This window comes from Phocoena phocoena, chromosome 8 (assembly GCF_963924675.1).
Source record: "Phocoena phocoena chromosome 8, mPhoPho1.1, whole genome shotgun sequence".
Classification (NCBI taxonomy): domain Eukaryota; kingdom Metazoa; phylum Chordata; class Mammalia; order Artiodactyla; family Phocoenidae; genus Phocoena; species Phocoena phocoena.
Genome location: NC_089226.1, coordinates 6,081,746 through 6,106,990, shown reverse-complemented (window position 1 = coordinate 6,106,990; position 25,245 = coordinate 6,081,746). Strand labels below are relative to the sequence as shown.

General features: G+C 45.9%; 1 protein-coding gene across 1 annotated transcript in view; it reads right to left on the bottom strand.

Annotated features, from left to right (window-relative positions):
* The window catches only part of ETS1 (ETS proto-oncogene 1, transcription factor), a 125,331-nt gene that overhangs the window by 87,483 nt on the left and 12,603 nt on the right, over positions 1-25,245 (bottom strand). Inside the window, exons 2-3 of the mRNA XM_065883254.1 lie at positions 23,301-23,383; positions 9,263-9,407 (exon numbers count right to left, since the gene is read on the bottom strand). Coding sequence (XP_065739326.1) covers positions 9,263-9,407; positions 23,301-23,369 — 214 coding nt within the window. The 5' untranslated portion in view covers positions 23,370-23,383. The remainder of the gene's footprint in view (positions 1-9,262; positions 9,408-23,300; positions 23,384-25,245) is intronic.

Below are 25,245 nucleotides of genomic sequence, written 5' to 3'. Positions count from 1 at the left end.
GACTATACCATGGTATGGGGGCAGGGTCAGAACCGAAGCTGACGGGCCTCTCACACTGGCAGCCTCAGAGAGAGCCAAAGGTTGCCCTATACATCAGTGGGAAGGTAATTTCTCGCAGAGTGCAATTAGGTCCCATGTTTGACTTATGACCTCTGACCCATGCGATATTTACGATCTCCAGACAGGCAGCAAGGAGGCGAGTGAGTGAAGATGGAAGCTGAAGGCACTGAATAGAGGACGGAAGGAAGGAAGGAAGAAGGAAGGAAAGGGGGGCGGGCGGAGGGAGGAACCTGATCAGTTGAAAGTAATCTATGAAATCATGAATTGAGAGCCATGCTTTGGTGCTTGCCGTTTCCACGTTCAGTACGGTTTCCTGTCCCTCACCGTATTTCTGTGAGGCAGGCACTATTGTATCACACATGAGGACGCTGAGACCCAGAAGGGGTCAGTGATGGGGCCAGGCTCGCTGAGCTGGGAGGTGGCCGGGCGAAAACCTCGGTCCAGACGAGTCTCAGCAACGCCCGAGCTCGTTTCCCAACAGGATCCGTGCGCACGTGCGCGCCGGACAGAGCGTTGTCTCCCTGAGCCACCTCATGGATCTCCGCAACCCATCTGGAGCTCCCTCCAGCCTCTTGCAAAACTGAATCTACGCCCAGAATCTCTTCTGTTCCAACCGTCTGTTTCTCAAGCTCGGCTCGGGACAGATGCGCTACCCACGACGGAATGGAAAGGCTGTGCGCTCCTCGCGGCTCTCCTCCCCGCCCGGGCCGGGATCTTGCAGCCCGTCCTCCCGGACGCCCTGCCTCCCTCCGGGCGGGCCCTGCCTGCGCCCGCCTCGCTGGCAGCGCCGGGGTTAAACCGCCGGCCTGCGGAGCAATGATTTCTGTTTTATTTCAGCAGGGGAAGTGTGTGCCGGCCTGATTAGCCCGATGGTTTCCTCTTTTCCCATAACCTCCAGACCCCCACGGCCCAAGTGTTTACTCTCTGAAATAAAAAATCTGCTGGTGTTTTTCTTTTTGTGTGCTCGTGTATTTTGGGAGGATTGCAGAGGAGGAAGGCGGGGAGGGGGTGAGGCGCGCGGAGGCGGGGGGGGGAGGGGCGCCTCCCCTCCTCCCTCCTCCACCGCGCCTCTCCCAGCTGCAGGCTGGGGCTGAGACCCCTGGCCGCAGCGCAGGAAAGAAACTTATTAATGAGGGAGCTGGGTCTCCTGCTTCAGCAGCTATAAACACAGCGAACATCTGGAGAGAGGAAGAGTCGGCGGCCAGACGCTGAGAACAACAGGCTGCCTCTGCGCATCCCTCCCCCCGCCGGACTGCAGCCCCCGCTCCCTCACCCACCCAGCGCTTCATTCACCGAGGGCGGCAGAGGGAGGACTGACGCCAGGCGGCTTCCACCAGGGTCCCCAGCCCCCGCTACCCCCGCCGAGTTCCTAAGAGGGGTCAGACCGCTTGAATCAAATAAGAACTCCGTGCCCCGGGGACCTTTTCCCAACTCGGACCAAATATTTGTGGTTTGAAAAAGTTAAGAGAACTTTTTTCTCCCCAGCCCCCTGGGACTTCCAGTGCAATGCTGTTACTTCCTAGGATTTTTGAGAAGCGGCACTGGAGGACTGCCAACTGAGAGCTCGCATCCTCTTCGTAACTCACTAACCGCGGCCCCGGTTTCTCCCACTAGGTTACCTTCCCTCCCGCGGAGCTACAGAGGTGATTTACATTTGTGAAGGTCTTTACAACCCTTCCTACTCTGTGCTGCTGGAATCACTGCGGAGAGACACAGGTCTCTAACCCGCAGCTTCTCTCTCTGGTCCTCACCAGGCTCCCTTCTCCTTTCACTGGTAAAATGGGACACAAGGGAAGGTAAAGTTGGCAGGTGTCAGATTAGTCTGGGGCAGGGTGAGCGTGGGCAAGACTCCTGAGATAAGGGTGGGACACCAGGTTTCTTGGGCCACTTAAATTCACACTCAGATCATGGTGAAAGGAAAAGGTAGCATCTACTGATAACCTTCTATAAGGCCCTTTGAGGTATAGCACCCCATTTAATAGCACAAGAACTCCTTGAAGTAAGTGTAAGGATCCCACCTGTTAAAGGTGAGGGGACAAGATCCCAGGTGAGTTCTTGCTCTTTCCACCACGCCCCCTAACCCTTTGCTAGGACCCAGTACCTTTCAGCTTATACTCAAAAACTTATACTGGGGCTTCCCCGGTGGCACAGTGGTTGAGAGTCCGCCTGCCAATGCAGGGGACATGGGTTCGATCCCTGGACCGGGAAGATCCCACATGCCGCGGAGCGACTAAGCCTGTGCGCCTACTAAGCCTACTGTGCCTGTGCTCTAGAGCCCGCGAGCCACAACTGCTGAGCCCACGTGCCGCAACTACTGAAGCCCGCTTGACTAGAGCCCGTACTCTGCAACAAGAGTAGCCCCCACTCGTCGCAACTAGAGAGAGCCCGCGTGCAGCAATGAAGACGCAATGCAGCCAAAAATAAATAAATAAAATGAATGAATTAATTTAAAAAAAACTTATACTGAAAGTGATTGTAATCTGAATATGAAATAGTGTAGGCTGGAAAGCTACCGAGGTGGTGGTGGAGGGGTGGAATAGGATGGATGCGACAGTGTAACATTGGCAAATAGGAGCAAATTCAATCCACAGCCAGAGAAACATCCTTCACTTATGGAGAAGAGGTTCAGGCATTTGTAGAAATCTCATGATCAGACAACAAAATGATAGAGCAAGGGCATAGGCTAGTTTTTGTACACGGATGCTCTTCGTAATGCACTACCAGGGCGAGGCAGATCCGCGGCTCTTCCTCCAGCCTCTCTTCCTTGCAGTCTTTGGTCCTCTCGGAGGTGGGATGCAGGTCAGGAGAGGGTTTCCTGCATTAAGCTTCCATCAGCGCTGTCCCCTGGAGGCTGCTTGTCAGGGCATCTCGGCCCCAACGGGAGCCTCCCGTGAAAGGCTGAAACCTAAGACAGGGCTACAGTTTCCCCCTTCTAAACACAACTAAGTCAGATTCTGAGAAGGTCGAAATTTTCCCCGAGAGGAACGGTCCCCATTACGACATCCCAGACAAAGGCACGTGCGCGCGCACACACACAGAATCAGAACTGTTTTGAAGAACAGAGAACCTGGAACAGATCCTTTAGAAAAGGAAAACATACCCCAAATGAGGAAAGAACAGATATGTGCAGCAGATGGAGTTTGAAAAACCGTTTTTTTTTTTAAACCACAGGGTCGTCTAAGATGGCCAGCAGAAAGAACAAGGCTGCTAGGAGAATAAACATTTCAGAGCAAGGTGAATCTCCATTTAACAAGCCTCTCTGGCATTCCCTCAATGTTCTCAACACTTAAAAGCCAAATTAGAGGCATCTGTTTTTCCTGCTGAAACTTCCCACCTGGTTGTCGATAGCCCTTTCCAAACACTGGCCCAGGTTTGATCTCTCCCAGCCGCCTGGCCGTCTGGCCTGGGAGAGACCATGAACTCGGACTCTCAATACACCTCCCACTTGAACTTCCAAAGTTTACTTGGGAAAGACACTCTTTTGTTCTACAACTTTGCTAGTAAATTTCTTTCAGAAAATTTAAATACTGTAGTGAGAGCCAAAGTCACCCCAAACTTTATCTCATAAATAAGTGTGATAGTTCATCTAGGAACCATTTCTCCTCATCGCGTAAATGTAGCCTCACATACACCTCCGAATAAAAGTTGCTGAGAGACAAGGCATGAAGCTTCCCCTTTCTCTCTCTATCTTCTCAGTTTCCAGTGCCTGGTACCGGCCACCCAAAGTGTTCATCCCATCAAGGGGTCACTTTCTGATTCAATGATACCCAGACATTTTTGGACTCTCGGGCACTTTGGGACAATGAGTTACAGCGGCAAATGTTCATATCGCGCTTGCTTAGTGACGACACTGCTTTACGATTGACATACATTAACTTAGTGGTTCTCAACGCATGGTCTTCGGACCAGCAGCTGCCATCGCACCGTCTGAGAACTTTGTGAGAAATGCAAATTTTGAGCCTTACCCTAGACTCAGTGAATCAGAAACCGTGGGGATAGAACCCCACAACCTGCATTTTAACAAGCCCTCCGGTGACTCTGACACACTTGGAAACACTGGTTTAGAGGAGGAGACTGAAGTACAGGGATAAAGTAAGTTGTCTAAGGTAACACAGTTAGGAAGGGTTGATGGGCAAGCCCCATCGATCTGGGTCCAGAGGCTGGAGTCTTCACCTTAGACTGTATACTTCCTCTCTCACAAAGAATGAGAAGTATGAATGTGGGTAGATGAGATTTTTACTGTGACCCATGACAAAAACATTCCAAACTGCATGATACAAGAAGAAAAAAAAGTATTGTCTTGCTTCTCAAATCAAGGACCACGGTAACGAGACCATAGGTTAAGTCCCACGAGGGTGAGTTGGGTTCACTGTGTTCTGAAGCGGCAGACTGCTTTCCAATTCTAAGCAACTATTTTGCAAAAGTGAACTTTGGTCAGAGAGCACCTCTGTAAGTTTAGCTGTTTCAAGACAGATCCATCCCTGAAATGAAAACTACTTTGATAGTCTATCACTCTGAAAGTGTGTCATAGTTTCTGATACACACTGTTGTCTTTCACGGTCATCCCAGCTATGAGGTTCAAGTCAAATATGGACAGCTATCAGTGGATGGGCTGCACTGCGGTCGTGTGGCCGGGTGTTCAGTTGGGTCTCTGATGTCGCTCCTCTGGTTCCCTGTGGAAAGCAGGCATCGCATGACTCCAGCTGGGTCTGGGCACCACTCTGAGCTCACTGCCTCTGTCTGAAAATAGTTTGCCATCTACTCCATCCCTTCCGTGGGGCCGTGGATAAGAACTAGTCATGACAGCTAATGGTAGTGAAATTCAGGTGACCTCCTGGAGACGAGGAACAAGAGACTGACGTTTTAATACAATGCTTCTTGCTATGATGCTTGAGAGAAAGGGCTGAGGTTGGGGGACAAAACAGAGGAAGAGAACAGAGGGGAGGCAGGGCCAGTGGACTCCACTCTAGTCGGACTATACACAGCAACAGACATTTCAGCCGTGTCTCATGTAAGGGGCTCCATTGATTCACGAGTCTCCCCGGCAGAGGGATGAGGAGAGGCTTAGAACAGAAAGAGCCCATTCATTCATGCAGAACCCCACTCTCCGTCCCCATTGGCTCTCGTTAATGGCTCCAGGCTGATCCGGAGGAGGGGGAAGAGGCGAGCCGGAGGAGGTAGAAATGAAAGAAAATGATGACTACAAGATTGTCATGAAGAAATGTACAGCTGCACGGGCAATTGCATGCAAATGTGGCTTCCTTTTTTAGCTGGAGAGTTAATGTCCTGAGATTCATCTCTTTTTCTCTTTCATGTTATCTTCCCCTCCCCTTCTTTCCCCTTCCCATTCATCTTTCAGTCTATCTTCCTTGTATCCTCCATCTCTCTACTAATGCCCACTTTTTCTTTTCTGTCCATTTCCACACACCATTTCTTGTTTCCTCAGAACCAGCTATTCTAGCCAACCGATTATCGACTAGTCTCGATTACTGAGTATTCTGACCCACTCACCTGGTAACCTCTCCCCCACTCACGTTCTCTCTGAGCTTGATTCTCTCCCCCCCCTCCCTCCACTCCTCTCCCCCCTCTCAGCCTCAGTCCCTTCGGAACAGGAACAGCATTCAGAGGAAGGACCCTAATCCTCGATGGCCCCTCCTGCCGGGCATTCCAGGCACTGACAGACGTGTAGTCCTTACAAAAGAAGTGCCTTCAGCCCTTCTGAGAGCACAAACGTGAGATGGAAGCAGGGCTAGGGGTGGCCAGGAGGACAGGAAGGAAACTGAAGTTATAAATAGCATAAAAGAAGATGACAAAACTGGAGAGTATTTTTTTCTCTCTCTTCTTCTTACTCAACACATCTCCAAGGAAATGCGCTGCAGCTGGAGAAATCATCGATTGGTCTATGTCTTCATCTTCCTTCTCTGTAACCCCAAGATCTCCTTCCAAAGGACACCCATCACTGAGGAGGGCTGGACCACAGCCCAGAAATAATCATCGCAACCCCTTAGTCTGGACAGCTCAAAAGGCAAAGGAGGGGCTGGGAAAGCTAAAAGATCTTGCGAGATCTTTCCATCAGAAGAAGCCTAGGACGGAGAGAACTACAGACATCACGTGTGCCACCAAAGCACCACTCCCACGTGGAAGCTTGCTAGCATTTCTAAGCTGCAGTTGGTGACAACCCAGGTCATTTTAGGACTGGTTACTATGTGCCCTCGTCTTCCCATCCTACCCAAGAACCATCAGTCTGGGTGACCCCGGCTTCCTCCTTCTTGAACAAGTAAACTGTGGAAAGTAGACTCTATTACATGACTACCAGTCCTTGCATTTTAAAGCCGCTTCCTCCTGAGGTTCTTAAAATTCTTTACAGACACTGTGTCTCATTGGCCCTGAAATAAAAACTATTTTACCTTTGAGAACTTTGACAAGGAGGAGAATCAAAAGTCATCTTCACTTGGGAATTTATGTGTCAATACTTCTTAGCTAAAACAAGAGATGAGCCAAGACTTTTTTGCTATGAATATGAGACATTCTGATCCTGAGGCTATGGGTGAGTGTGGAGATGACCTCAGCTACTCATAGCATGTATTAATAAGAGGTAGTGAGCTGTAAAGTGGTAGCTACAGAAACACCATCCAGAGCTGAAAGCGTTAAGGCAAGGGAGCTTTAATCTCTGTTGCACTGGGAGATATAAGACTTCAAAGCCTAGTGGCACGAGCTCAATACCAAAACAGCAAACCACCCAATCCAAAAATGGGCAAAAGACCTAAACAGACACTTCTCCAAAGAAGATACACAGATTGCCAAAAAACACATGAAAGGATGCTCAACATCACTAATCATTAGAGAAATGCAAACCAAAACTACAATGAGGTATCACCTCACACAGGTCAGAATGGCCATCATCAAAAAGTCTACAAACAGCAAATGCTGGAGAGGGTGTGGAGAAAAGGGAACCCTCTTGCACTGTTGGTGGGAATGTAAATTGATACAGCCGCTATGGAGAACAGTATGGAGGTTCCTTAAAAAACTAAAAGTATAACTACCATACGACCCAGCAATCCCACCACTGGGCATATACCCTGAGAAAACCATAATTCAAAAAGAGTCATGTACCACAATATTCATTGCAGCTCTATTTACAATAGCCAGGACATGGAAGCAACCTAAGTGTCCATCATCGGATGAATGGATAAAGAAGATGTGGCACATATACACAATGGAATATTACTCAGCCATAAAAAGAAAAGAAACTGAATTATTTGTAGTGAGGTGGATGGACCAAGAGTCTGCCATACAGAGTGAAGTAAGTCAGAAAGAGAAAAGCAAATACCGTATGGTAACACATATATATGGAATCTAAAAAAAAAAAAAGGTTCTGAAGAACCTAGGGGCAGGACAGGAATAAAGACTCAGACGTAGAGAATGGACTTGAGGACATGGGGAGTGGGAAGGGTAAGCTGGGATGAAGTGAAAGAGTGGCATGGACTTACATATACTACCAAATATAAAATACATAGCTAGTGGGAAGCAGCCGCATAGCACAGGGAGATCAGCTCTGTGCTTTGTGACCACCTAGAGGGGTGGGATAGGGAGGGTGGGAGGGAGACGCAAGAGGGAGGAGATATGGACATGTATGTATATGTATAGCTGATTCACTTTGTTATAAAGCAGAAACTAACACACCATTGTAAAGCAAATACTCTCCAATAAAGATGTCAAAAAATAAATAAAAGAAGAGAAGATAATTATTGATTAAAAAAAGAAAGCCTAGTGGCATGAACAGGATTCATGCTTATACAAACAAAATCTATATTCTGTTTAGAATTTTAAAGGATCAGCCTTTTCATCTGTTAAAATTTTAAGTCCTTAAGTCTAACCTGTGAGCAGCTACAATATCCTCTCTGCCGCCTCATGAAATGGGTAAATAGCCGAGACCATTGTATTTATGCCTGGGGGAAATGAGATGCCAGGCAGGAAGTGGCAGCATAAATGTTATCCTGTCTGAGATCCAAGGTAGTACCAAAGAATACCTCCAAGATCAAGGGCTATTGAGTCAAGACAATATGGAACACAGGAGTCGATTTCATTCTGCCCCGGAGAAGCGGACTCCCATCCTTCTCAACCTCCACCAAGCGCTACAGCATCTCACTGTGTGTCTGTCTATTTTCAGTGAAATATACAGTATGGACAACAAAACTAACATTTTCTTTATTTCTCCACTATTATAAAAGAAGTTTACCATATAGTTTTATAGGGTAAAGAGATACTGAACAAACAAAATTGCATTTAAGTTAGTTTCCAGTGGCTTTTCCCCTATGTACTTCATCAGAATTACATGTTTTCAATCTGTAAGAGTTATGAAATTTCTTATGCTAAGAATTCATCCTGGGAGAAAACACTGGCTTTTTGGTACTTGGATATATTATCATACCCTGATCTCATGAAACATTGAACTTAATGTCAGAATCAATCATTTCAGAAGCCCTAAATTTATGATTTACATTTTGTATTAAAAATAAACCAAAAAAAGAAAAAAAGCTGGCAGGTAAGCAAGGGCTAGTGGAATTTGTGAGAAACACAGTGACTCTGGCAAAAAAGAATGGAGTAAGGACTTTGAACTTCTCCAGTCCTTGGGAGAGTGGCTTCTGTTCACCAGAGGGCAGCACCATGACCAGCAGGTTAGGAGTGAAGGGAATTTCGAGAGGAGCTTCTGTGAGGAAGAGTTGAAGAGAGACAAAGGGGACGAGGGAAAAGAAGACAGATGCAGGCGGGCCTGGGCAGAGCGGGAGAGGATGACGGAAGGAGAAGACGAATGGAAGAAAGTACGTCCTGTAAGAAGGCTGACTAGTTCACTCTGTCTATCTGTCACACTTCATGACTGCAAACCTTCTAGGTCCTTTGTCAACAGCCAGGCTGAAGTGGATAAGGCTCGGGACAGGCACAGTGGAGAGAACTATTTACAAAATGAAGACCTAAAGCAACCTCGCGTGGGCCCGTTCCTAGAGTTTAGTATTCCTGTCACTGGAGAATAAAGTCACTCAAAGTGACCAAAAAGTCCTGGGACTTTCCATAGAATAATAGCATCTGGTACCCACGTGAGCCAGGGCAGCTGTGACAGCAGAGGATGAAGGATGCAGCCCTCATCCAATTGCCATTGTCCTTCAACTCCATCCTCAGTCTCAGCCTCCGTTTATGTTCCTACCTGAGCCACAGTGTTCAAGACCAGTGGGCACTTCCTGAGTGGCCATCTCATCCCAGAAGGGGTAGCAAGCTCTCGGCAGGTGATAAGTGGACTGGAGACCACAGGCCATTCGAGGATCTTCGTAAGAGCTGAGAGGTCCCTGCCTCTGCGATCAGGAAAAAAAGGAAATATATTAAGATCCCCTAATGGAACAGCAACTTCATATCATCCATAAGTAGAACTCAACCACAGATGATAACAGAATAGAACCAACTATTGATCACTACCTCCCATCCAAAAAAAAAAAAAAGACACAGGGAATAGGAAGGGTTTCTGACTTAGACAATGTATACATTTATTTTCATCCGTTTCCCCAAGCATTTGAAGAATTTTTTTAATTTTCAAATAAGGACCCATGGTTAATAGCAAGGCAGAATCTTGGTCATCTTTACACAATCCTGGCATTTTTTCTTTTTTATGTAACCTTACTCTATAAAAATACCATGAAAGGATATTCTTACGAGACATTCCATTATCATAGAGCCAATAAGTGACAAATGCCAAAGGAAAAACAAAAAATGGACCTAAATGATACAAATCACTCCTTTTTCAGTTAATCAATGTGCATAGGTTTTAACGATATTGATTGATAGACTGGAATTCTCAGTTTTTCCCAACATTTGGGTACTTGTGCAACTCTCTTATCAGTTTTATAGAATCCACAAAATATACTCTCCACCCAGTACTCTCTAAGTAGGACAAATACACTATGTGGAAGACCATGATTTGAAGTGTTTAAGACCCTATTCTTTGAAGCCACATATACATGGATTCAAATCCTGGCTCCATCACTTACTGATGGGGGCCTGGGCCTGTTCCTTTATCTAAACCTCAGTTTACTCAATTATAAGATGGAAATAATAATACCTACCCCATAAGGTAGGAGGATTGAATGAAATAATATGTGTAAGAAAATAATACATAAAGCAAAACAAAATATGAAATGCATGTCATAAAATTATGTATTCCTGTATTAAATGCATGTAATAAGGAGTGTACATGGAGCCTAATATAAAGTAGGTATTAATATAAGACCCTTAACATTCCTGGGATTAAGCAAGAAGGTTAACAATTAAAACACAAAAGAAGGAGCAAATTCATGGAAAGAAGATTTCCTAAGAATAGGAGTCTAGGCTACACTGGCCTACCCTCAACTTTCTTTTCTTCTTTTTTATTCTTTCTCTCTTCTGTTTGGCCCCTCCACCTCCATAAAGACCCCAGTTAAGAAAACGGAACTTTGCTAGAATCTGATGTGATTAAAACTATCAACGTTAAGGTGCTAATTAATAAATGTAACCCCTCAGGTGTTACATTCTCATCCCTGAAGAGTAGCTCAGGTGGAATTCTCATCCCTGAAGAGTAGCTTGCTAACCCGCAGTCAGAGCCTCTAATTGGAGAACCTCTTACATCCTCTCTCCCCTTGAGCGGCAGCCCTATTACGTTAGATTCAATCATTCACTGTCTACACTCTCTTCCCCATTTTGCAATCATCCATTAGCTTAAGCTCAGTAAAAATAGCAAAAGAGGGTACATTGACACAGAGAAAAATGGCAATCAAGACCAAAATGTAAAAGGAGGTTTTGTGCACATTAATTTACGTGATATTTTTCGTAATATTCATAAAATCATTCAGACTACGGCTGGATGAAGTTTACTTCGGGGCTGTTCCTCTTCCAGGTGGGTTAAAGGCGCTGAGAATGGAATAAAACCCTGAGGACCGAACGGAGTCACATTGAGTTCTTGTCTATCAAAGGCTAATGTCCTTGGCTCCCGCTACCAGGAGGCCCTGGTGAGAGCCACAAGAATACAAACAGAGCAATGGCAGTCCTGCCGTTTGTGTTTGGGACCGAGATGTAGGGAAAACATCAGAAAGAACGCTCAGCTGAGCTCCGGTCAGAAAACGTTTCCTTAATTCTGGCATAAAACCATATTGCTGACATTGTATTTTAATACTGTAAGCTCCTGAAGCAGCTACATTAAGATTTTCTTTTTGGATCCCCGATATAGATTCTTTGCAGCAGAATCAATTCCAAGCACGTTTCCTAGATGAGCTCTGTGCTCTCAATGTCTATCCCCATTTTTTCATATAGAGTATTGCTCAAAATTCAGTGTCAAGTATCAGAGTTGTAGGAATAGGGTCTCGAGCGAGGAAATTTTGTATTTAAATGGCATAAAGGAGCACTCTAAGTGACCTGGCCCTGTCTTCTTTGGGAGCAGTGTGTGCATGGTTTGCCTAAACCGCAAAGTCCTTGTAAGAAGGCAGTAGGTGGTACCAGTAGGATCCTTGTAGACAGGTGGTGGGTGGTTTGGTGCAGGCCCTGCTAGGATGGTGGGGACAAGAGGAGAACTTGAATTCAGGTGAAAAAGTTGAGGCTTTCTCTGCTAAGGAAAGGTCACCGAAGGTGAGGCATGATTCGCAAAGAGGTGTTGAAGGAAAATGATCTGAGAGAGCTGTAGAGGGGAGATAGAGGGTGGGAGTAAGTGGTGGGTTAGGGATAAAGCAATGAGGTTCCAGACCCAGGTGATGACCACGTGGCCATACAGCGAGTCAGCACACAGCTTTGACCAACAACCACGTATAGCATCTCCTTGAGTTTCGTGATTGGCATTTTTTGTGGAGTCTCTCCAGCTCCCACAGCAGGCTCTCTGTTGTCAGGGAGGGTTCACTTATTATTTTATACAGGGAAGTCAATTTTTAAGACATATTTCCTCCTTAGCTGTCCTCAGTGGTGCCAGGGGAACCTATTTCTAAGAATGAGAAGGAGATAACGCACCAAGCTTACCATGAGCCACGAACATCTTTGCTCACAGATGCTCCGGGAAGCATCATGACCCTTGTCACCTAGACACCTGCCTGTTTATTAGACATTTCACAAACTGACTGAATACCTATTTCACAGAGTATGAAAATGACATTTTTACTCAAGAGAACCACAGAGCCAGTTCCAATTCATTATGAAACCTTCTCAGCTGAGGAGAAAGAAGCTGCTTATTAACAAGTCAGAAATCTGGGAAGCAAAGCACCCACCTCCATGCTTGACAAGGGCACCACCCAAAACAAGTTCAACATCTTCCTTTCCTGGCTGCTGGAGAATGGAGGTGAGTTCAGGAGATGCAAGCAACCCTCCTAGCCCCCATCACAGTTTAGGGAACCCATCTGATGGGTCCTCACTCATTCATCCCACACACAGGGGATTATTGAAAGGAACTAACGTACGTCGCACACACACCATCCCATGCCCATCAGTGATCTAAGCATGATGGAGAGATGGTCACGTTTAATCCTCACCATAGCTGTGCGAGATTGGTATTCTTTTCTTCATTTTACAGAAGAACAAATTGAGGCTTTCAGAGGGCAAGTAAATTTCCAAAGACCACACAGCTAGTAAAATAATGGGGATAGAATTCTAGTCGAGGTCTACCTGATTTCAGATTGACTTTTTCTGTATCTGTGCAACGTGAACCTTGTGTGGCTCGGATTCCTCAAGCAGGGAGGCTGCCATCCCATGGTAAGTACTAGATGGATTATGATAATGGACACTTGTGAACAAATCTGTATCACACAACTAGTCTGTGCCAACTATTATGTTAGATGCTAAGAATACAGTATGAGCAATATATGAACTTTACCCTCAGCAGTGCACAGACTAGTAAACAGGAAATTACAGCAAGATGTGACAGGGTTAAGTACCGATGTGTAGGGGGAGGAGAGGGACAGCAGGTAAGACTTCCTAGAGGAAGCAGATTAAGGTAATAACCAAAAAGTCAGGTAAGATTTAGCCTAGAACATGAAGGTCTAGAGAGCAGAAGAAGATGACACACCTAAAGGTGCCGAGGAACGTAGATGGCGATGTAAGGAAGGATCCGAAAGACTCGGCTTGGCGATATAGAGAGATAAAGACTGCTGTTTGGAAGTGACAAGCATGAGGGGAAAGTGTGCTCGTGGCAATGAGAACGCTTGCAATGGAGAGCAGCTAGCAAGAATGAGAGCTGGAGGGACAGTGTTGAGGGCCAGAAACACCAGACCAGAATTTGGCTGCAGGAGAAAGGCATTAGAGGTTGTATTAAAGCTAGTAAGAGTGACATGGTGACTCAAGAGGTCCTAGAAGGACCCATTCGATAGCGCTAAGTTGGACGGACTTAGCAGGATCAGGTGAGGAGGATGACAAGGCAGCCACGGTGCCTGCAGAGCCAGGTCACAGCCTGAGGCGTAAAGGGAAAAATCAGTACTACCGATCCTAACTGTATTTATTTATATTAATTTATTTTTTTAATCATTTATTTTTGGCTGCGTTGGGTCTTCGCTGCTGCGTGCGGGCTTTCTCTAGTTGCGGCACGTTGGGGCTACTCTTCGTTGCGGTGCGCGGGCTTCTCACTGTGGAGGCTTCTCTTGTTGCGGAGCACGGGCTCTAGGCGCGCGGGCTTCAGTAGTTGTGGCTCATGGGCTCAGTAGTTGTGGCTCGTGGGCTCTAGAGCTCAGGCTCAGTAATTGTGGTGCACGGGCTTAGTTGCTCCGCGGCACGTGGGATCCTCCCGGACCAGGGATTGAACCCCTGTCCCCTGTGTTGTCAGGCGGATTCTTAACCACTGTGCCACCAGGGAAGTCCCCCTACTGTATTTAAATTTTTTAGTTCTTTTAATAATTTTTGCATTCATTTTGATTGTCAAAATTATTGCATTAAGATTTACGTAGCTTGAGTACTGCATTTGGGGGCCACCCTTCGGCTTTGCCCCCATTTGAATGCTTCCCCTCAGTGCCAGTGCTGAGCAGTGGCCAGTTACGAAGAGTTGGATTAAGGTCATGAATGTAGAGGTGAAGAGGAAGCAAGAAGTGTAAGATACCCTTCAAAGGAAGAGCCAACATGATTTTATGGCTCACTGGCGATGAAGGCAAGGGGGGATCCAAGATCATGCTTAGATTGCTTGCTTTTACGATAGTGAAAATGGTGAGTTTAAGTACGTAAGTAAGGAGGTTGGAAGGATATTTCTCTTTTGGTTGTGTTCAGATGGAAAGATGGCAGAGCAATTTGGTGCAGAGGTCCCTAAGGTGGCAGCATGACAGGAGAAGACAGGAAAGGATACAGTTAGATCTAGAAGTGTAAAGGATCTAGTTAAAGTATAGAGTCAGGGAAAATGGCAGTTAAAAAGAAAAGAGAGGGTTTCCCTGGTGGCGCAGTGGTTGAGAGTCCGCCTGCCGATGCAGGGGATGCGGGTTCGTGCCCCGGTCCGGGAAGAGCCCACATGCCGCGGAGCGGCTGGGCCCGTGAGCCATGGCCACTGAGCCTGCGCGTCCGGAGCCTGTGCTCCGCAACAGGAGAGGCCACAACGGTGAGAGGCCTGCGTACCGCAAAAAAAAGAAAGAAAAGAGAAAGGATCATAAATGGCTCTACCACACCATCCAGCAATTGCATTTCTGGGTATTTACCCAAAGAAAACAAAAACACTGATTTGAAAAGATATGTGCACCCCAATGTTTACTGCAGCATTATTTACAATTGCCAAGATATAGAAGCAACCTAACTGCACACTGATGGATGAATGGATAAAGATGAGATACACACACACACACACACACACACAGGAATACTACTCAGCCAAGAAAAAGAATAGAATCTTGCCATTTGCAACAACATGAATGGACCTAGAGGGTATTGTACTGAGTGAAATAACTCACACAGAGAAAGACAAATACTGTATGATTCCACTTACATATGGAATCCAAAAAACAAAACAAATGAACAATAACAAAACAGAAACAGACTCACAGATGCAGAAAACAAACTGGTGGTGGCCAGAGAGGAGGTGGGGTGGAGGGATGAGTGAAATAAGCGAAGGGGATTCAGAGCAGTTATCAGATAAGTAAGTCATGAGACTACAGTGTACAGCATAGGGAATATAGTCAGTAATATTGTAATAAGTTTGTATGGGGACAGACAGTTACTAGACTTATCGTGGGGACCTTTTCGTAATGTATAAAAATATTGAATCACTATGTTCACTTGAAATTAATATAATATTAAGTCAATTATATTTCACTTTTGAAAAAATGGATCTATGAAGTTGCCTGTCGTTGGGAGGAAAAGTAAGGGCAAAACAACAAAGAAGGGCCAGTTAAAGGCACAGGAGGAAAAACACAAAAGTGCTCGGTGTGGGAGACACCAAGGGCAGAGCTTCAGAACCGTGTGGGTTAGCAAGCGGCTGCCAAGGGGAGGGTGGTATCCACGCAGCCTTGGAGGGCCTGGGTCCCCTGGGTGTCTCAGGAGAGTGCGCATTCCTGCCCTGCTGTGTCACACGCTGTGAAGAGCCTCCCCACTCCATCTCCAGGGACCAGCACTGCTGTCCTTGTCCTCTGAGAGGCTTCAGAGGACTCGAGCCTGCAGCCTAAATGCTTTGCTTTCCAATCCTGGAAAGAAATAGCATAAAAGCCCTGAAGTCTGGAAACTGCTAGGATGAGGGACACACACTTGTCTCTGCTCCAACGTGAGCCAGCTGTGACGTCACCACCACAGCCGACCACTGCCCCCCTGCTGCAGTCAGGGCTTCATGTATGGTATTATGTCCCCCTTGTTCTCCTGTCCCGCCGGTTCCCCTCTCCGATGCTTCCACCAGGCACCTCCGTCTCCCCGCCCCACCCACGCGGCCCCCTCCCTGTGGCTGCTCTTCACCTACCTCCCAGCCCTGCCAAACCTCCCAGCATTGCCTCTGCCCAGAGGCTTCCTTCCCTCCACCCCCTCCAAAGACCCCCCCAGTTGGAAAAGAGGGAACAGGGGAGTAGTTTTTCAACACTACATCGCAAACTGATGGCGGCGGCATTTCTGTAAGAGTTCGTTTCTGTCTTGAGCCAAGCAGCCTTAAATGTCCAGGCATTTGCTCCGCAAACCCTTCCTGACCCTTCTCGTGTATGTGTCACTCAGAGCACAAACTCTGTGGGAGTGCATCTGTCTTTCCTTTAACCGACTTCAGAATTTTAGGGTTTAGCCTTAGTACCGGGCCGTAAACATACAAGACACATAAATATTTCTAGATCCTGCTGCTTAAAAAAATATACATGCCCAGACGCAAAGCTGAGTTAACATTGGATGGATGAGTGCAGGGGTTTGCCATCCACGGGGATAACTCCGCATCATTCTAGGCCTGGCATAGATGTTCATACCCTCCGGTAGGAAGACAGGAGACTGGAAATCAGGAAGCCTGGGTCTGAATCCTGCTCTGCCCCTAAGGAGCTGTGTAGCCTCCAGCCCATCTCTTAACCTCCTTAAACCTTTGCTTCCTGAGGAGGTTGGCCCCAGTGATCACCAAGTTCCTTTCCAACTGCAAGTCTCCTTTCTGCTGATCCATCCACATTCTTTCTCCTGACCTTGTAACTGACAACCTTCGTTCGATTTAAAAAAAAAAACCACCCCAGGGTGGAAAAAAAAGCCTAGAGAACCGGAAGTTGTCATCATTTAGATTCATGACATACAAGGTCCCCTTCGAATGCATTAACACCTTCATGTCGGTTGTCTTCATTCTTCCCTGAACTTCTCATCTTAAAACCTTTCACCGCATTGCAGGCAGTTGCCCTCCCAGGCTGGCCTGACCGACTCCGCAGACCTGTCATCGAGTCTGGGCTTCCTCATCCTCAGAAGATGCTAGACCAGTCAGCACCTCTTTACATTCACGGAGAAGCGCTTTGGCATCGCTGGGGAGGAGTCTGGAGCAAACTGTATCTGGGGCACCTCTGCTTCAGGGGGGCGCATGCATCCTGCTCCCTCGAGAAAGGAAAGAGGCAACACGGAAACACCCCTCAGCTCTCCCACCAAGGGGGAGGGGGCGAGGGTGCTGCAGCCACAGGAGAGGCAGGAACAGACAAAATAGGAAACCCTCAAAGGGCGATTTAATTTTAGACTCAAGGCCAGGAAATTCTTTTTAAAACAATAAGAGTGATGGGCTTGGGCCTTGACGAAAGGGCAGGCCAGACCACTGTAGGTTTCTGAGACAAAAAAGAATCTGAAGCACAGAGAGAACAGAGATGGGAACAGCGATTCTGCTCTCCATGAAAAGCTGTGCTTGGCCTCCACACGGGCTACGTGGACCACAGCTGAGGCCACCCTGAGACGCCCCCAGGCCTGGGGCCGCAGACCAAGGCAGGGGAGGGGGGCAGTGACCGATGCTGCAGCTTCTCACGCCAGCCTGAGACCACAGCCCCCTCCACTCAAGACATTACTCGGTGGGACCTGCCCCAGTTCTGGGCGCCTGGACTTGACATTCTCTTGCTGAGAGATATGGGGTGTGATGCGTGTCACACATCAGCTTCCACTCGTTTAGCAGGAAGCCTTCAGACTCCCAGTGACTCCACGGTTTGCCAGCCCCAGGCATCCATCCCAAGTGTGGAGACGGAGGGTGAAGCTGACTCAGAGCCTCCTGATAGGACATTGGGAGAACCTCCCATGGTGGAAAAACTGGGCAGGAATTTCGATTTGCTCAGAGCTCTACAAAATGGAGTTCTGGGGGTTTTTTTTGTCCTAAATTCAATTCAGCATGAATAAAGCATATGAATCCATGAATTGTCATAAATTCTTATCCATCTCCACATTTCTTAAGAATGATCAAGATGCGTTTGATGGTAAGGAGTTTCCTAAACCAGAAGCCGCGAGATCTGGACCATACTCCAGATCATACTCCTAAGCTCAGGCAACTTAATTTAACCTCTCAGGACCTGAATTTCCTGATATTGGGAGATGACCTCTAGGTTATAGTCTGGCTCTAAAATCCTCCAGTTTGTGCTAACTGAACCCAGTATCTTAGAAAATCCCCACTTTCTAAGATGCTGGAAAAAGACACATCTCTCTTTTTTCCTTCACATTTTCTGACTACCACTAAGAGTTATGGCTATAGATCATTTCTTAAACATAATGTTCCAGCAACCTCTCCAGAGGTAAAGCCATCACCACCCCAAGCGACAAGAAAAATTTTTCTTTTCCATTTACATTCTAAATTTCTTTTTCTGTATTCTCATTTCTCTAATCTGGAATACCTTATCCACTGCTCTCCAGGATTCCCAGAGAGGAGGAAAAGGCATGTGTGCTAAGCTTCATAGAAACGAGCACCAGCCCTTCCCAAATTCCCAAGAAGCGCAGGGACTGCACAGACATCCCTGTGAACACATCCTAAGGCATGTGGGGTGGAGGTGAAGAGTGAGAACAGCACTGGCTAAGAAGGGAATTGCTTCCCAAGGAAGCCCAATTAAACTGCAATTACTCAAGATAAGAGAACCAGGTCTGTTTACACAGTGGGGTTGTAAACCACCAGCCCATTACAAGAGAACTTTGATCTGGTGGCAGGGGAGCTATTTCTAGTGCAGGGTACTGATGAAGCAAGGAGGTTTCTCAACAAGAATGTCTCCATCTTGACCCCCATAGCCCCATCTTGCTCCGGAAACACCCTTGTATGGGCAATCAGCGGAACCATCTCCACTCCTCCCTGTATGTGGCCATCTCACACGATCAAATAATCCAGAGAAAAATAGAGAAGTGATGGTAAACACAGGGAAAGGGAATTAACTGAGGTCATGTTTGTGGCTGGTATCACAATGACCTGCTATGGTAAGTTACACTCTGTGCTTATTTTACAGATGAGGACATTGAGGTTCAGAAGGAGTAATGTGCCCAAGGTCACATGGCTGAGGAGTAACAGACCAGAATTTAACTCAGGTCTTTCTGACTCCAAAGCCTAAGTGTCTTCCATGGTACTTGCCGGGCTGTGTCCCACAGCTGCCTGGCCCAGGATGGAAGGCTCGGAGCCTTCCATGTGGTCTGGCCCCCTGGACAGTTACTTGCCCGGCGTATCGCTATATTCCCAAAGGCCTGAGCGCTGAGAGCAGGTGAGTGGGCGGTCGTCTATTCCTTCCCTCTGTACAGTTCAAGGTGCTTCCTAAGCTCACATGGCTCAGGGGCCATCGATCCTCAAGGACCTCCTCTGCATCCTCCTTGCTGGGGAGGTAGCCAAGGACAAGGACGTGTTTGGTCAAAATGAGGGGCAGCCCATCCTCCTATACCGGCCCTCCCCCAGCTCTGCAGACTCAGCGGCACGAAGGGGAGGATGACACAGGAGAGGACCAGGGCTTCGAGGGACTTCCAGGGCTCACGGCGGGCTCACTGAGCCAGCATAACAGGAAGGAGCGCTTCCTCCCCTTGGATGAAAGGGTCCCTGACACACAACCCATATAAGTACCTGAAAACGTCACCCCCTCCAACACAATGGCCAGACAACTTCCAGAAGTGTCATTTCCCTACCACCCCAGCTGTGATATCACTTCTTTCATGAAGGTCTCCCGAGAGGTTTACCTTACAAGGGAGAGAACTTGTGTCCTGCTTTTGACAAAGGGGTCTCGAGGCAGATAATGTGAGTTCTGTGTACAATGGCCAGTACCCGAAGTATGGGACGAATTTGACAACTGTTGCTGTGATTCTTTTAAGGCTTCCCCTGGTACGGCAAATGATCAAATCACGCTAATGCTACCTCCAACACACAGATAAGGACCCTGAGATTTAGCAGTCTTCAGAGCCTGGAAAATATCCGTGTCCTGGTTTAGAAGATCGTTTCTTGGACAACTAAAGCAGCCTGCTTTAGCAGAACCCCTCACAACATGGATACAGTCTCACTTTTCTTTTCTTTTTTAAGATTTCCCTTTCTAACGCAATAATTACAAGTAAATACACACAGTACCACCCCACCTTCAAACCTGATCTTGTGTGTATTCTAGGGCAGGGCTTCTCAACCTCGGCACTACTGACATTTGAGGCTGGACAATTCTTTGTCATGGGGAACTGGACGGTGCGGTGCGGGATCCTGAGCTGCATCCCTGGCCTCTACCCTCTGGCCAGGAGCACCCGTGCCCGTCAAGTTCTGGCAAGCAAAAATATCACCAAATATGCCCTGGGGACAAAATCACCCCCAGATTGTAAAGCAATTATACTCCAATAAAGATGTTTTAAAAAATCAGCCCCAGATTAAAAACCCACTGTCCTTATGGTTTTCCTTTCACCCTCAAACTTCCCATGCCTGGGACAGTTTCTCTTCTTGGTGGCCCAGGCTAACTAACCCAGAGACCAGGGCGCAGGGCAGGAGGACCTGAATGATCAGATTAAGCAGCCCTGGTTGAGCTCCAGACAGTGAGGCTCCAACAGAACTGAGAAGACTCAGGTGCCTGGGACGTTAAAGCTCTTGTCTGGGAAAGTCAGTGAAGCTGTACTCACTCCTCCGCGAAATCTTAGATTGGGATTGAGAGTGTGAGGTTTGCTAGTTTCTCTCATATGCCAATGTCCCAAAGTTATATTCTGTAGACAATGTACAAATTCTTTGACTGTTATTACAGCCCAGCCTAAAGTTGGATGGAGGTTGTAGGAGCTGGCTCATTGAACTTGAGGTTGTACTCATCAATTTTATTTACCTTTTTTTTTTTTTTTTTTGCGGTACGCGGGCCTCTCACTGCTATGGCCTCTCCCATCGAGGAGCACAGGCTCCTCTGGACGCACAGGCTCAGCGGTCATGGCTCACGGGCCCAGCCGCTCCGCGGCACGTGGGATCTTCCCGGACCGGGGCACAAACCCGTGTCCCCTGTATCAGCAGGCAGACTCTCAACCACTGCGCCACCAGGGAAGCCCTATTTACCTTTTTTTTTTTTTTAAATTAAAAAGGACGTCAGTGAAGAAGTCAGAGGACTTTTCTTCATGTTCTATGGTTCGGAAAGTTTGCCTAACCAGTTCCAGTGATGGAGAAACTGAGGCCCACAGAGAAGTTATGAGTGAAAGTGCTAGAACAATGACATAGAAGTTCTCCCATGTAACTTTCTGCTATTACCCAAGCAACTCTGAAATATGGGAGTGAAAAGGATCCCACGTGCTGATAACGTTTTTCAGGTATGGCTGCTGGGTTTGGGGATAAATGGGTTCTTTGTTGTGAAACCAGTGGAAACCATTCAAAAGGCCTTAAAAATATCCAGGGTATTCAGCCAGGGCTGGCGTCTTCAGTTGAAAATACACACTTAAGAGTTGTTCTTGGTTTCTTTCTAAATCTCATACAATTTCCAGATGCGCTGTCTAGGATAACTTAATATTATACCTGCAATGTGTATACGTGTAATAAAATTTATTTCAGTGCCTAAAATAAAATAAATGCAAATTCACATGGCATCACTTTTTCCGACATGTTATTGAACTTTTTTAATTGGATTACAATACGGGCAAAAAGAATTAGGCTGGCATTTTTTTTTTTAATTCCTGTCCTGCCCCTAGGTTCATCAGAATCATTTTTTTTAGAGTCCATATATATGTGTTAGCATACGGTATTCGTTTTTCCCTTTCTGACTGACTTCACTCTGTAGGACAGACTCTAGGTCCATCCACCTCACTAAAGATAACTCAATTTCGTTTCTTTTCATGGCTGAGTAGTATTCCGTGGTATATATGTACCACATCTTCTTTATCCATTCGTCTGTCGATGGACAGTTAGGTTGTTTCCATGTCCTGGCTAGTGTAAATAGAGCTGCAATGAACATGACTCTTTTTGAATTATGGTTTTCTCGGTGTATATGCATAGGATGGCTTTTAAATCTACCTTTCCAAGTCAATGACACATTTTGCCCTGAAATCACAATATCCCTGTTTACTTTAACAAATCTCTACAAAATCACCTTTAAGAAAACTTTAGTGTCATTTGTGCTGACCTTAGACGATAACCTTTGTGTGAGAAGCAGAAGGAGCCTTTCCCTGGCAATGCCTCCAGCCCTATGGACCCTAGCAAGCCTCTTGGCAATTTCTAAGCAGAATGGAATAACTTTTGGTCTGGACTTGTTCTGTGTGTGTGTGTTTTACACATATTTCTGAAGTAAATTGTACTCTAAACGTTTTCCTGATTCTAATTTTTTAATAGTGAATGGCGTTTATATGAAAACAGAAGCCACTTAAAAAAGAAGAAATATGTATTACAGAAGAGCCAGTGAAGGAAGACGTGTTAATCATTCCTTGAACATAAAATACCTTTTTAAGTAATTATTTTTTCAATACTACAGAAAATAATTTTCAAACACATCAGATCTTTTGATATACAATTACAGCGAGAGGTCATGGCAAACTGAAGGGTACCAGTTAAAAATTCTGCAGAACCTCAGACTGGACAAAGCCTGCAGTCAAAAAAGAGCTCTGGTAGACTGGAGTCTATATAGACCCATAAACGTATTTGGAAGAGTTAACAGTAAACTTATCTGTCCATATCCAGATTAAGTAACAAAAGGTCAACATTTATGATGGCTATCTTTATACAAAAACATGCAGAATTTAGAATCAATAGTTAATGATTCAATGCTAATATTAAAAGTTCACTTAACATTGGAATCGATGAATGACAGCATTACGGGATCTCTCACACAGTAAATTTATAAGAAATTTAGCCGAATATTTCAACTGATCAGCACATAGCTTGTGTGAAAGCCTTCTTCTCTAAGAGCAAAAAACCTTTAGTCCAATTTTAAAGTTCCTTTTACCCCTCTTATTCTAGGACTCAGGAATTTTTCCTACTAATTTGTTGTTGTATTTTATTTCCAGTTTCAAATTCTGTTATTAGAAAGCTTGTATATTTTAGCTTTTATGTATGAGAAGAAAAATAAGTTCAATTATGCTAAGAATAGGTCTAAGGTACCTCAATGTGTGAAAAATCTTCACCAAATGAACTGAGCTGTGAAAAATCACCTGGCTTTAACCGTTACTCATGTTTGAGTCATATTCTCTGCAACACAAAAATCTTTCAGTAAATCTATCAGTCTTGGATGTTTTACTTTATATGGCGATTAAACGACAGATAATCTCACAATGTAGCCCCTCCAAAAAACTCAAAGCTCATTCCAACCGTGGAGTTGGGTCCCCAGCTGCTTCTGTCTAGGAGAGATCAGAAAGCAGAACCGAGGGAGGAGAGGGGACGGCACGGTGGGCAGGGGGAGGGCAGGGAAGGAGGTCCCACTTACCACTGCTGCAGGTCGCACCGCTGAGTAGGGGGCAGGGCCACTGACTGCAGACTCCACAAAGTAGCTCATCACGCTGTCAGCACCTGTGTGGGAAAAAGCATTCACTGAGCCACTGGGTGCAGAACGTGTGTGGACCAGCAACCAAAGGAGGGCTCGGAGCAGGTCTCCTTAGGAACCATGGCGTTCACTTCTTTGTATTACAGAGAAAGAAATTAAAACGTAGAAAAACAAAGTGGCCAACAGAGAGTAAGGCAGACCCCAGACAGAGCCAGTCCCCTGACTGCAAGGTAGCCTGGGTGGTGATGGCTGCTGCAGACAGTAAGCAGTCAGAGTCCATAAAAAGACCCTTAGGGGGTTTCTGGGCAGGAATGGGTCTTGTGTGTCTTTTTAAAAAACATTTCCATTCCTGTATCTCCCTCCCTCCACCCCAACCAGGTCTGGCCCTCCATACGAAGTGTGGCATTTATCAACTGATGAAGGACGGAATAGAGAAAGGATTGGAGAAAAGAGTAATGGAAAACCTCCATGGAGGAGGCATGTCAACCAGGACCCTGAGACAGATAAACAGAGAGAAGACCCGAAAAGGGGAGTGAATATTATCCATCTTGAAAAAAGGAGAAGGGCTAATTAAATGTCTTGTTGAGAGCTGCTATCTCCATTCAAAGTCTGAACAACCATCACGTTTGAGGAATGTTCTAGCGGAAGGGACTTTCCAGTTAGCTGTCGGTCATCAGGAAAATCGTTCATATACAAACATTTCTGTTGAGCCAAACGCTCTCTAAAGTACACTCGTTTACACACTTTCATAAGTTCAATATTACACACTAAAAAAATGTCTTTCTTGAATGATTTAGAAGATTAAATTCCTAGGTATGTCATTCAGAGGCCAAATTCCTATTGTTAGGGAGTGCATTTGAGTTTCCACTTAGCTACTTTCCACTTTGTATTTGTCTGTCCTTTTCCTTTATTCTTGGGAATAATTAAAGCCACTGACCCCATTTCAAGAAATATAAAGAATACGCTATGTCTTACGTTCAATTTACAACTTTGTTCACCATCTTGATACAGCTTGACAGCCAATGAGCGTATATATCTTCTCTCATATGAAATGTATTTAAATAACATAGTTAAGGGACTTCCCTGGTGGTCCAGTGGTTAGGACTCTGCGCTTCCACTGCAGTGGGCACAGGTTTGATCCCTGGTTGGGGAACTAAGATGCCACATGCCACGCGGTGTGGCCAAGGAGGAAAAAAAAAAAAAGCTAGACTTCAAAAATAAATAAATAACATAATTAAAGTTCTGCGCTACAAAGTTATACTGACTAAGGGCTACCATCACATAGCAACTAATATCATACAGTTGAGAAGTAAGTTAAAAATCTTCTGAAGACGTAAATTATCCCAGAGCTGTGCTTATTGTTTTTAACTAAAATGGTACCTTTTTATGACGTCTTTTCTCCCCAAAGTAGAAGCAGTCAAATTAATATTAATTTTTTAAAAGTAAAATAGCTAGGGGTACCTATGTTTCTCAAGATGTTGTTTTCTAGGTTTTCAGGGACTTGCTTGCCAAAAATGGCCCTTAGGAAGAATTCCCAGGTGGCAAAGCGGAAGAGTAGAAAAAGATCAAAGTCTCTAGTCCAAGGACACTGTTCCCATCTGGAGCTGTGGTCCCCTCTTCAGTGCTTCTTTCTAAAAATAGTAAGCAGCTACCAAGTATCAGACCCCGCACTGGGTAGAGGGCCTGGAGTAAGAAGAAGCCTACCACAGGTCAGTGTGGACACCGCCCATATATTGTACAGAAGCGTTGCTGCTTTGGGTCTTAAATTCAAATTTTAAAGTCCTAATGAGTCATCATTCACCCATCCACCTGCACTTCACAGTTTTGGATCTACTCAGAGATGAGACTTCAAAGTTGACAACATAGATTGTGTCATACTGAGAACGGC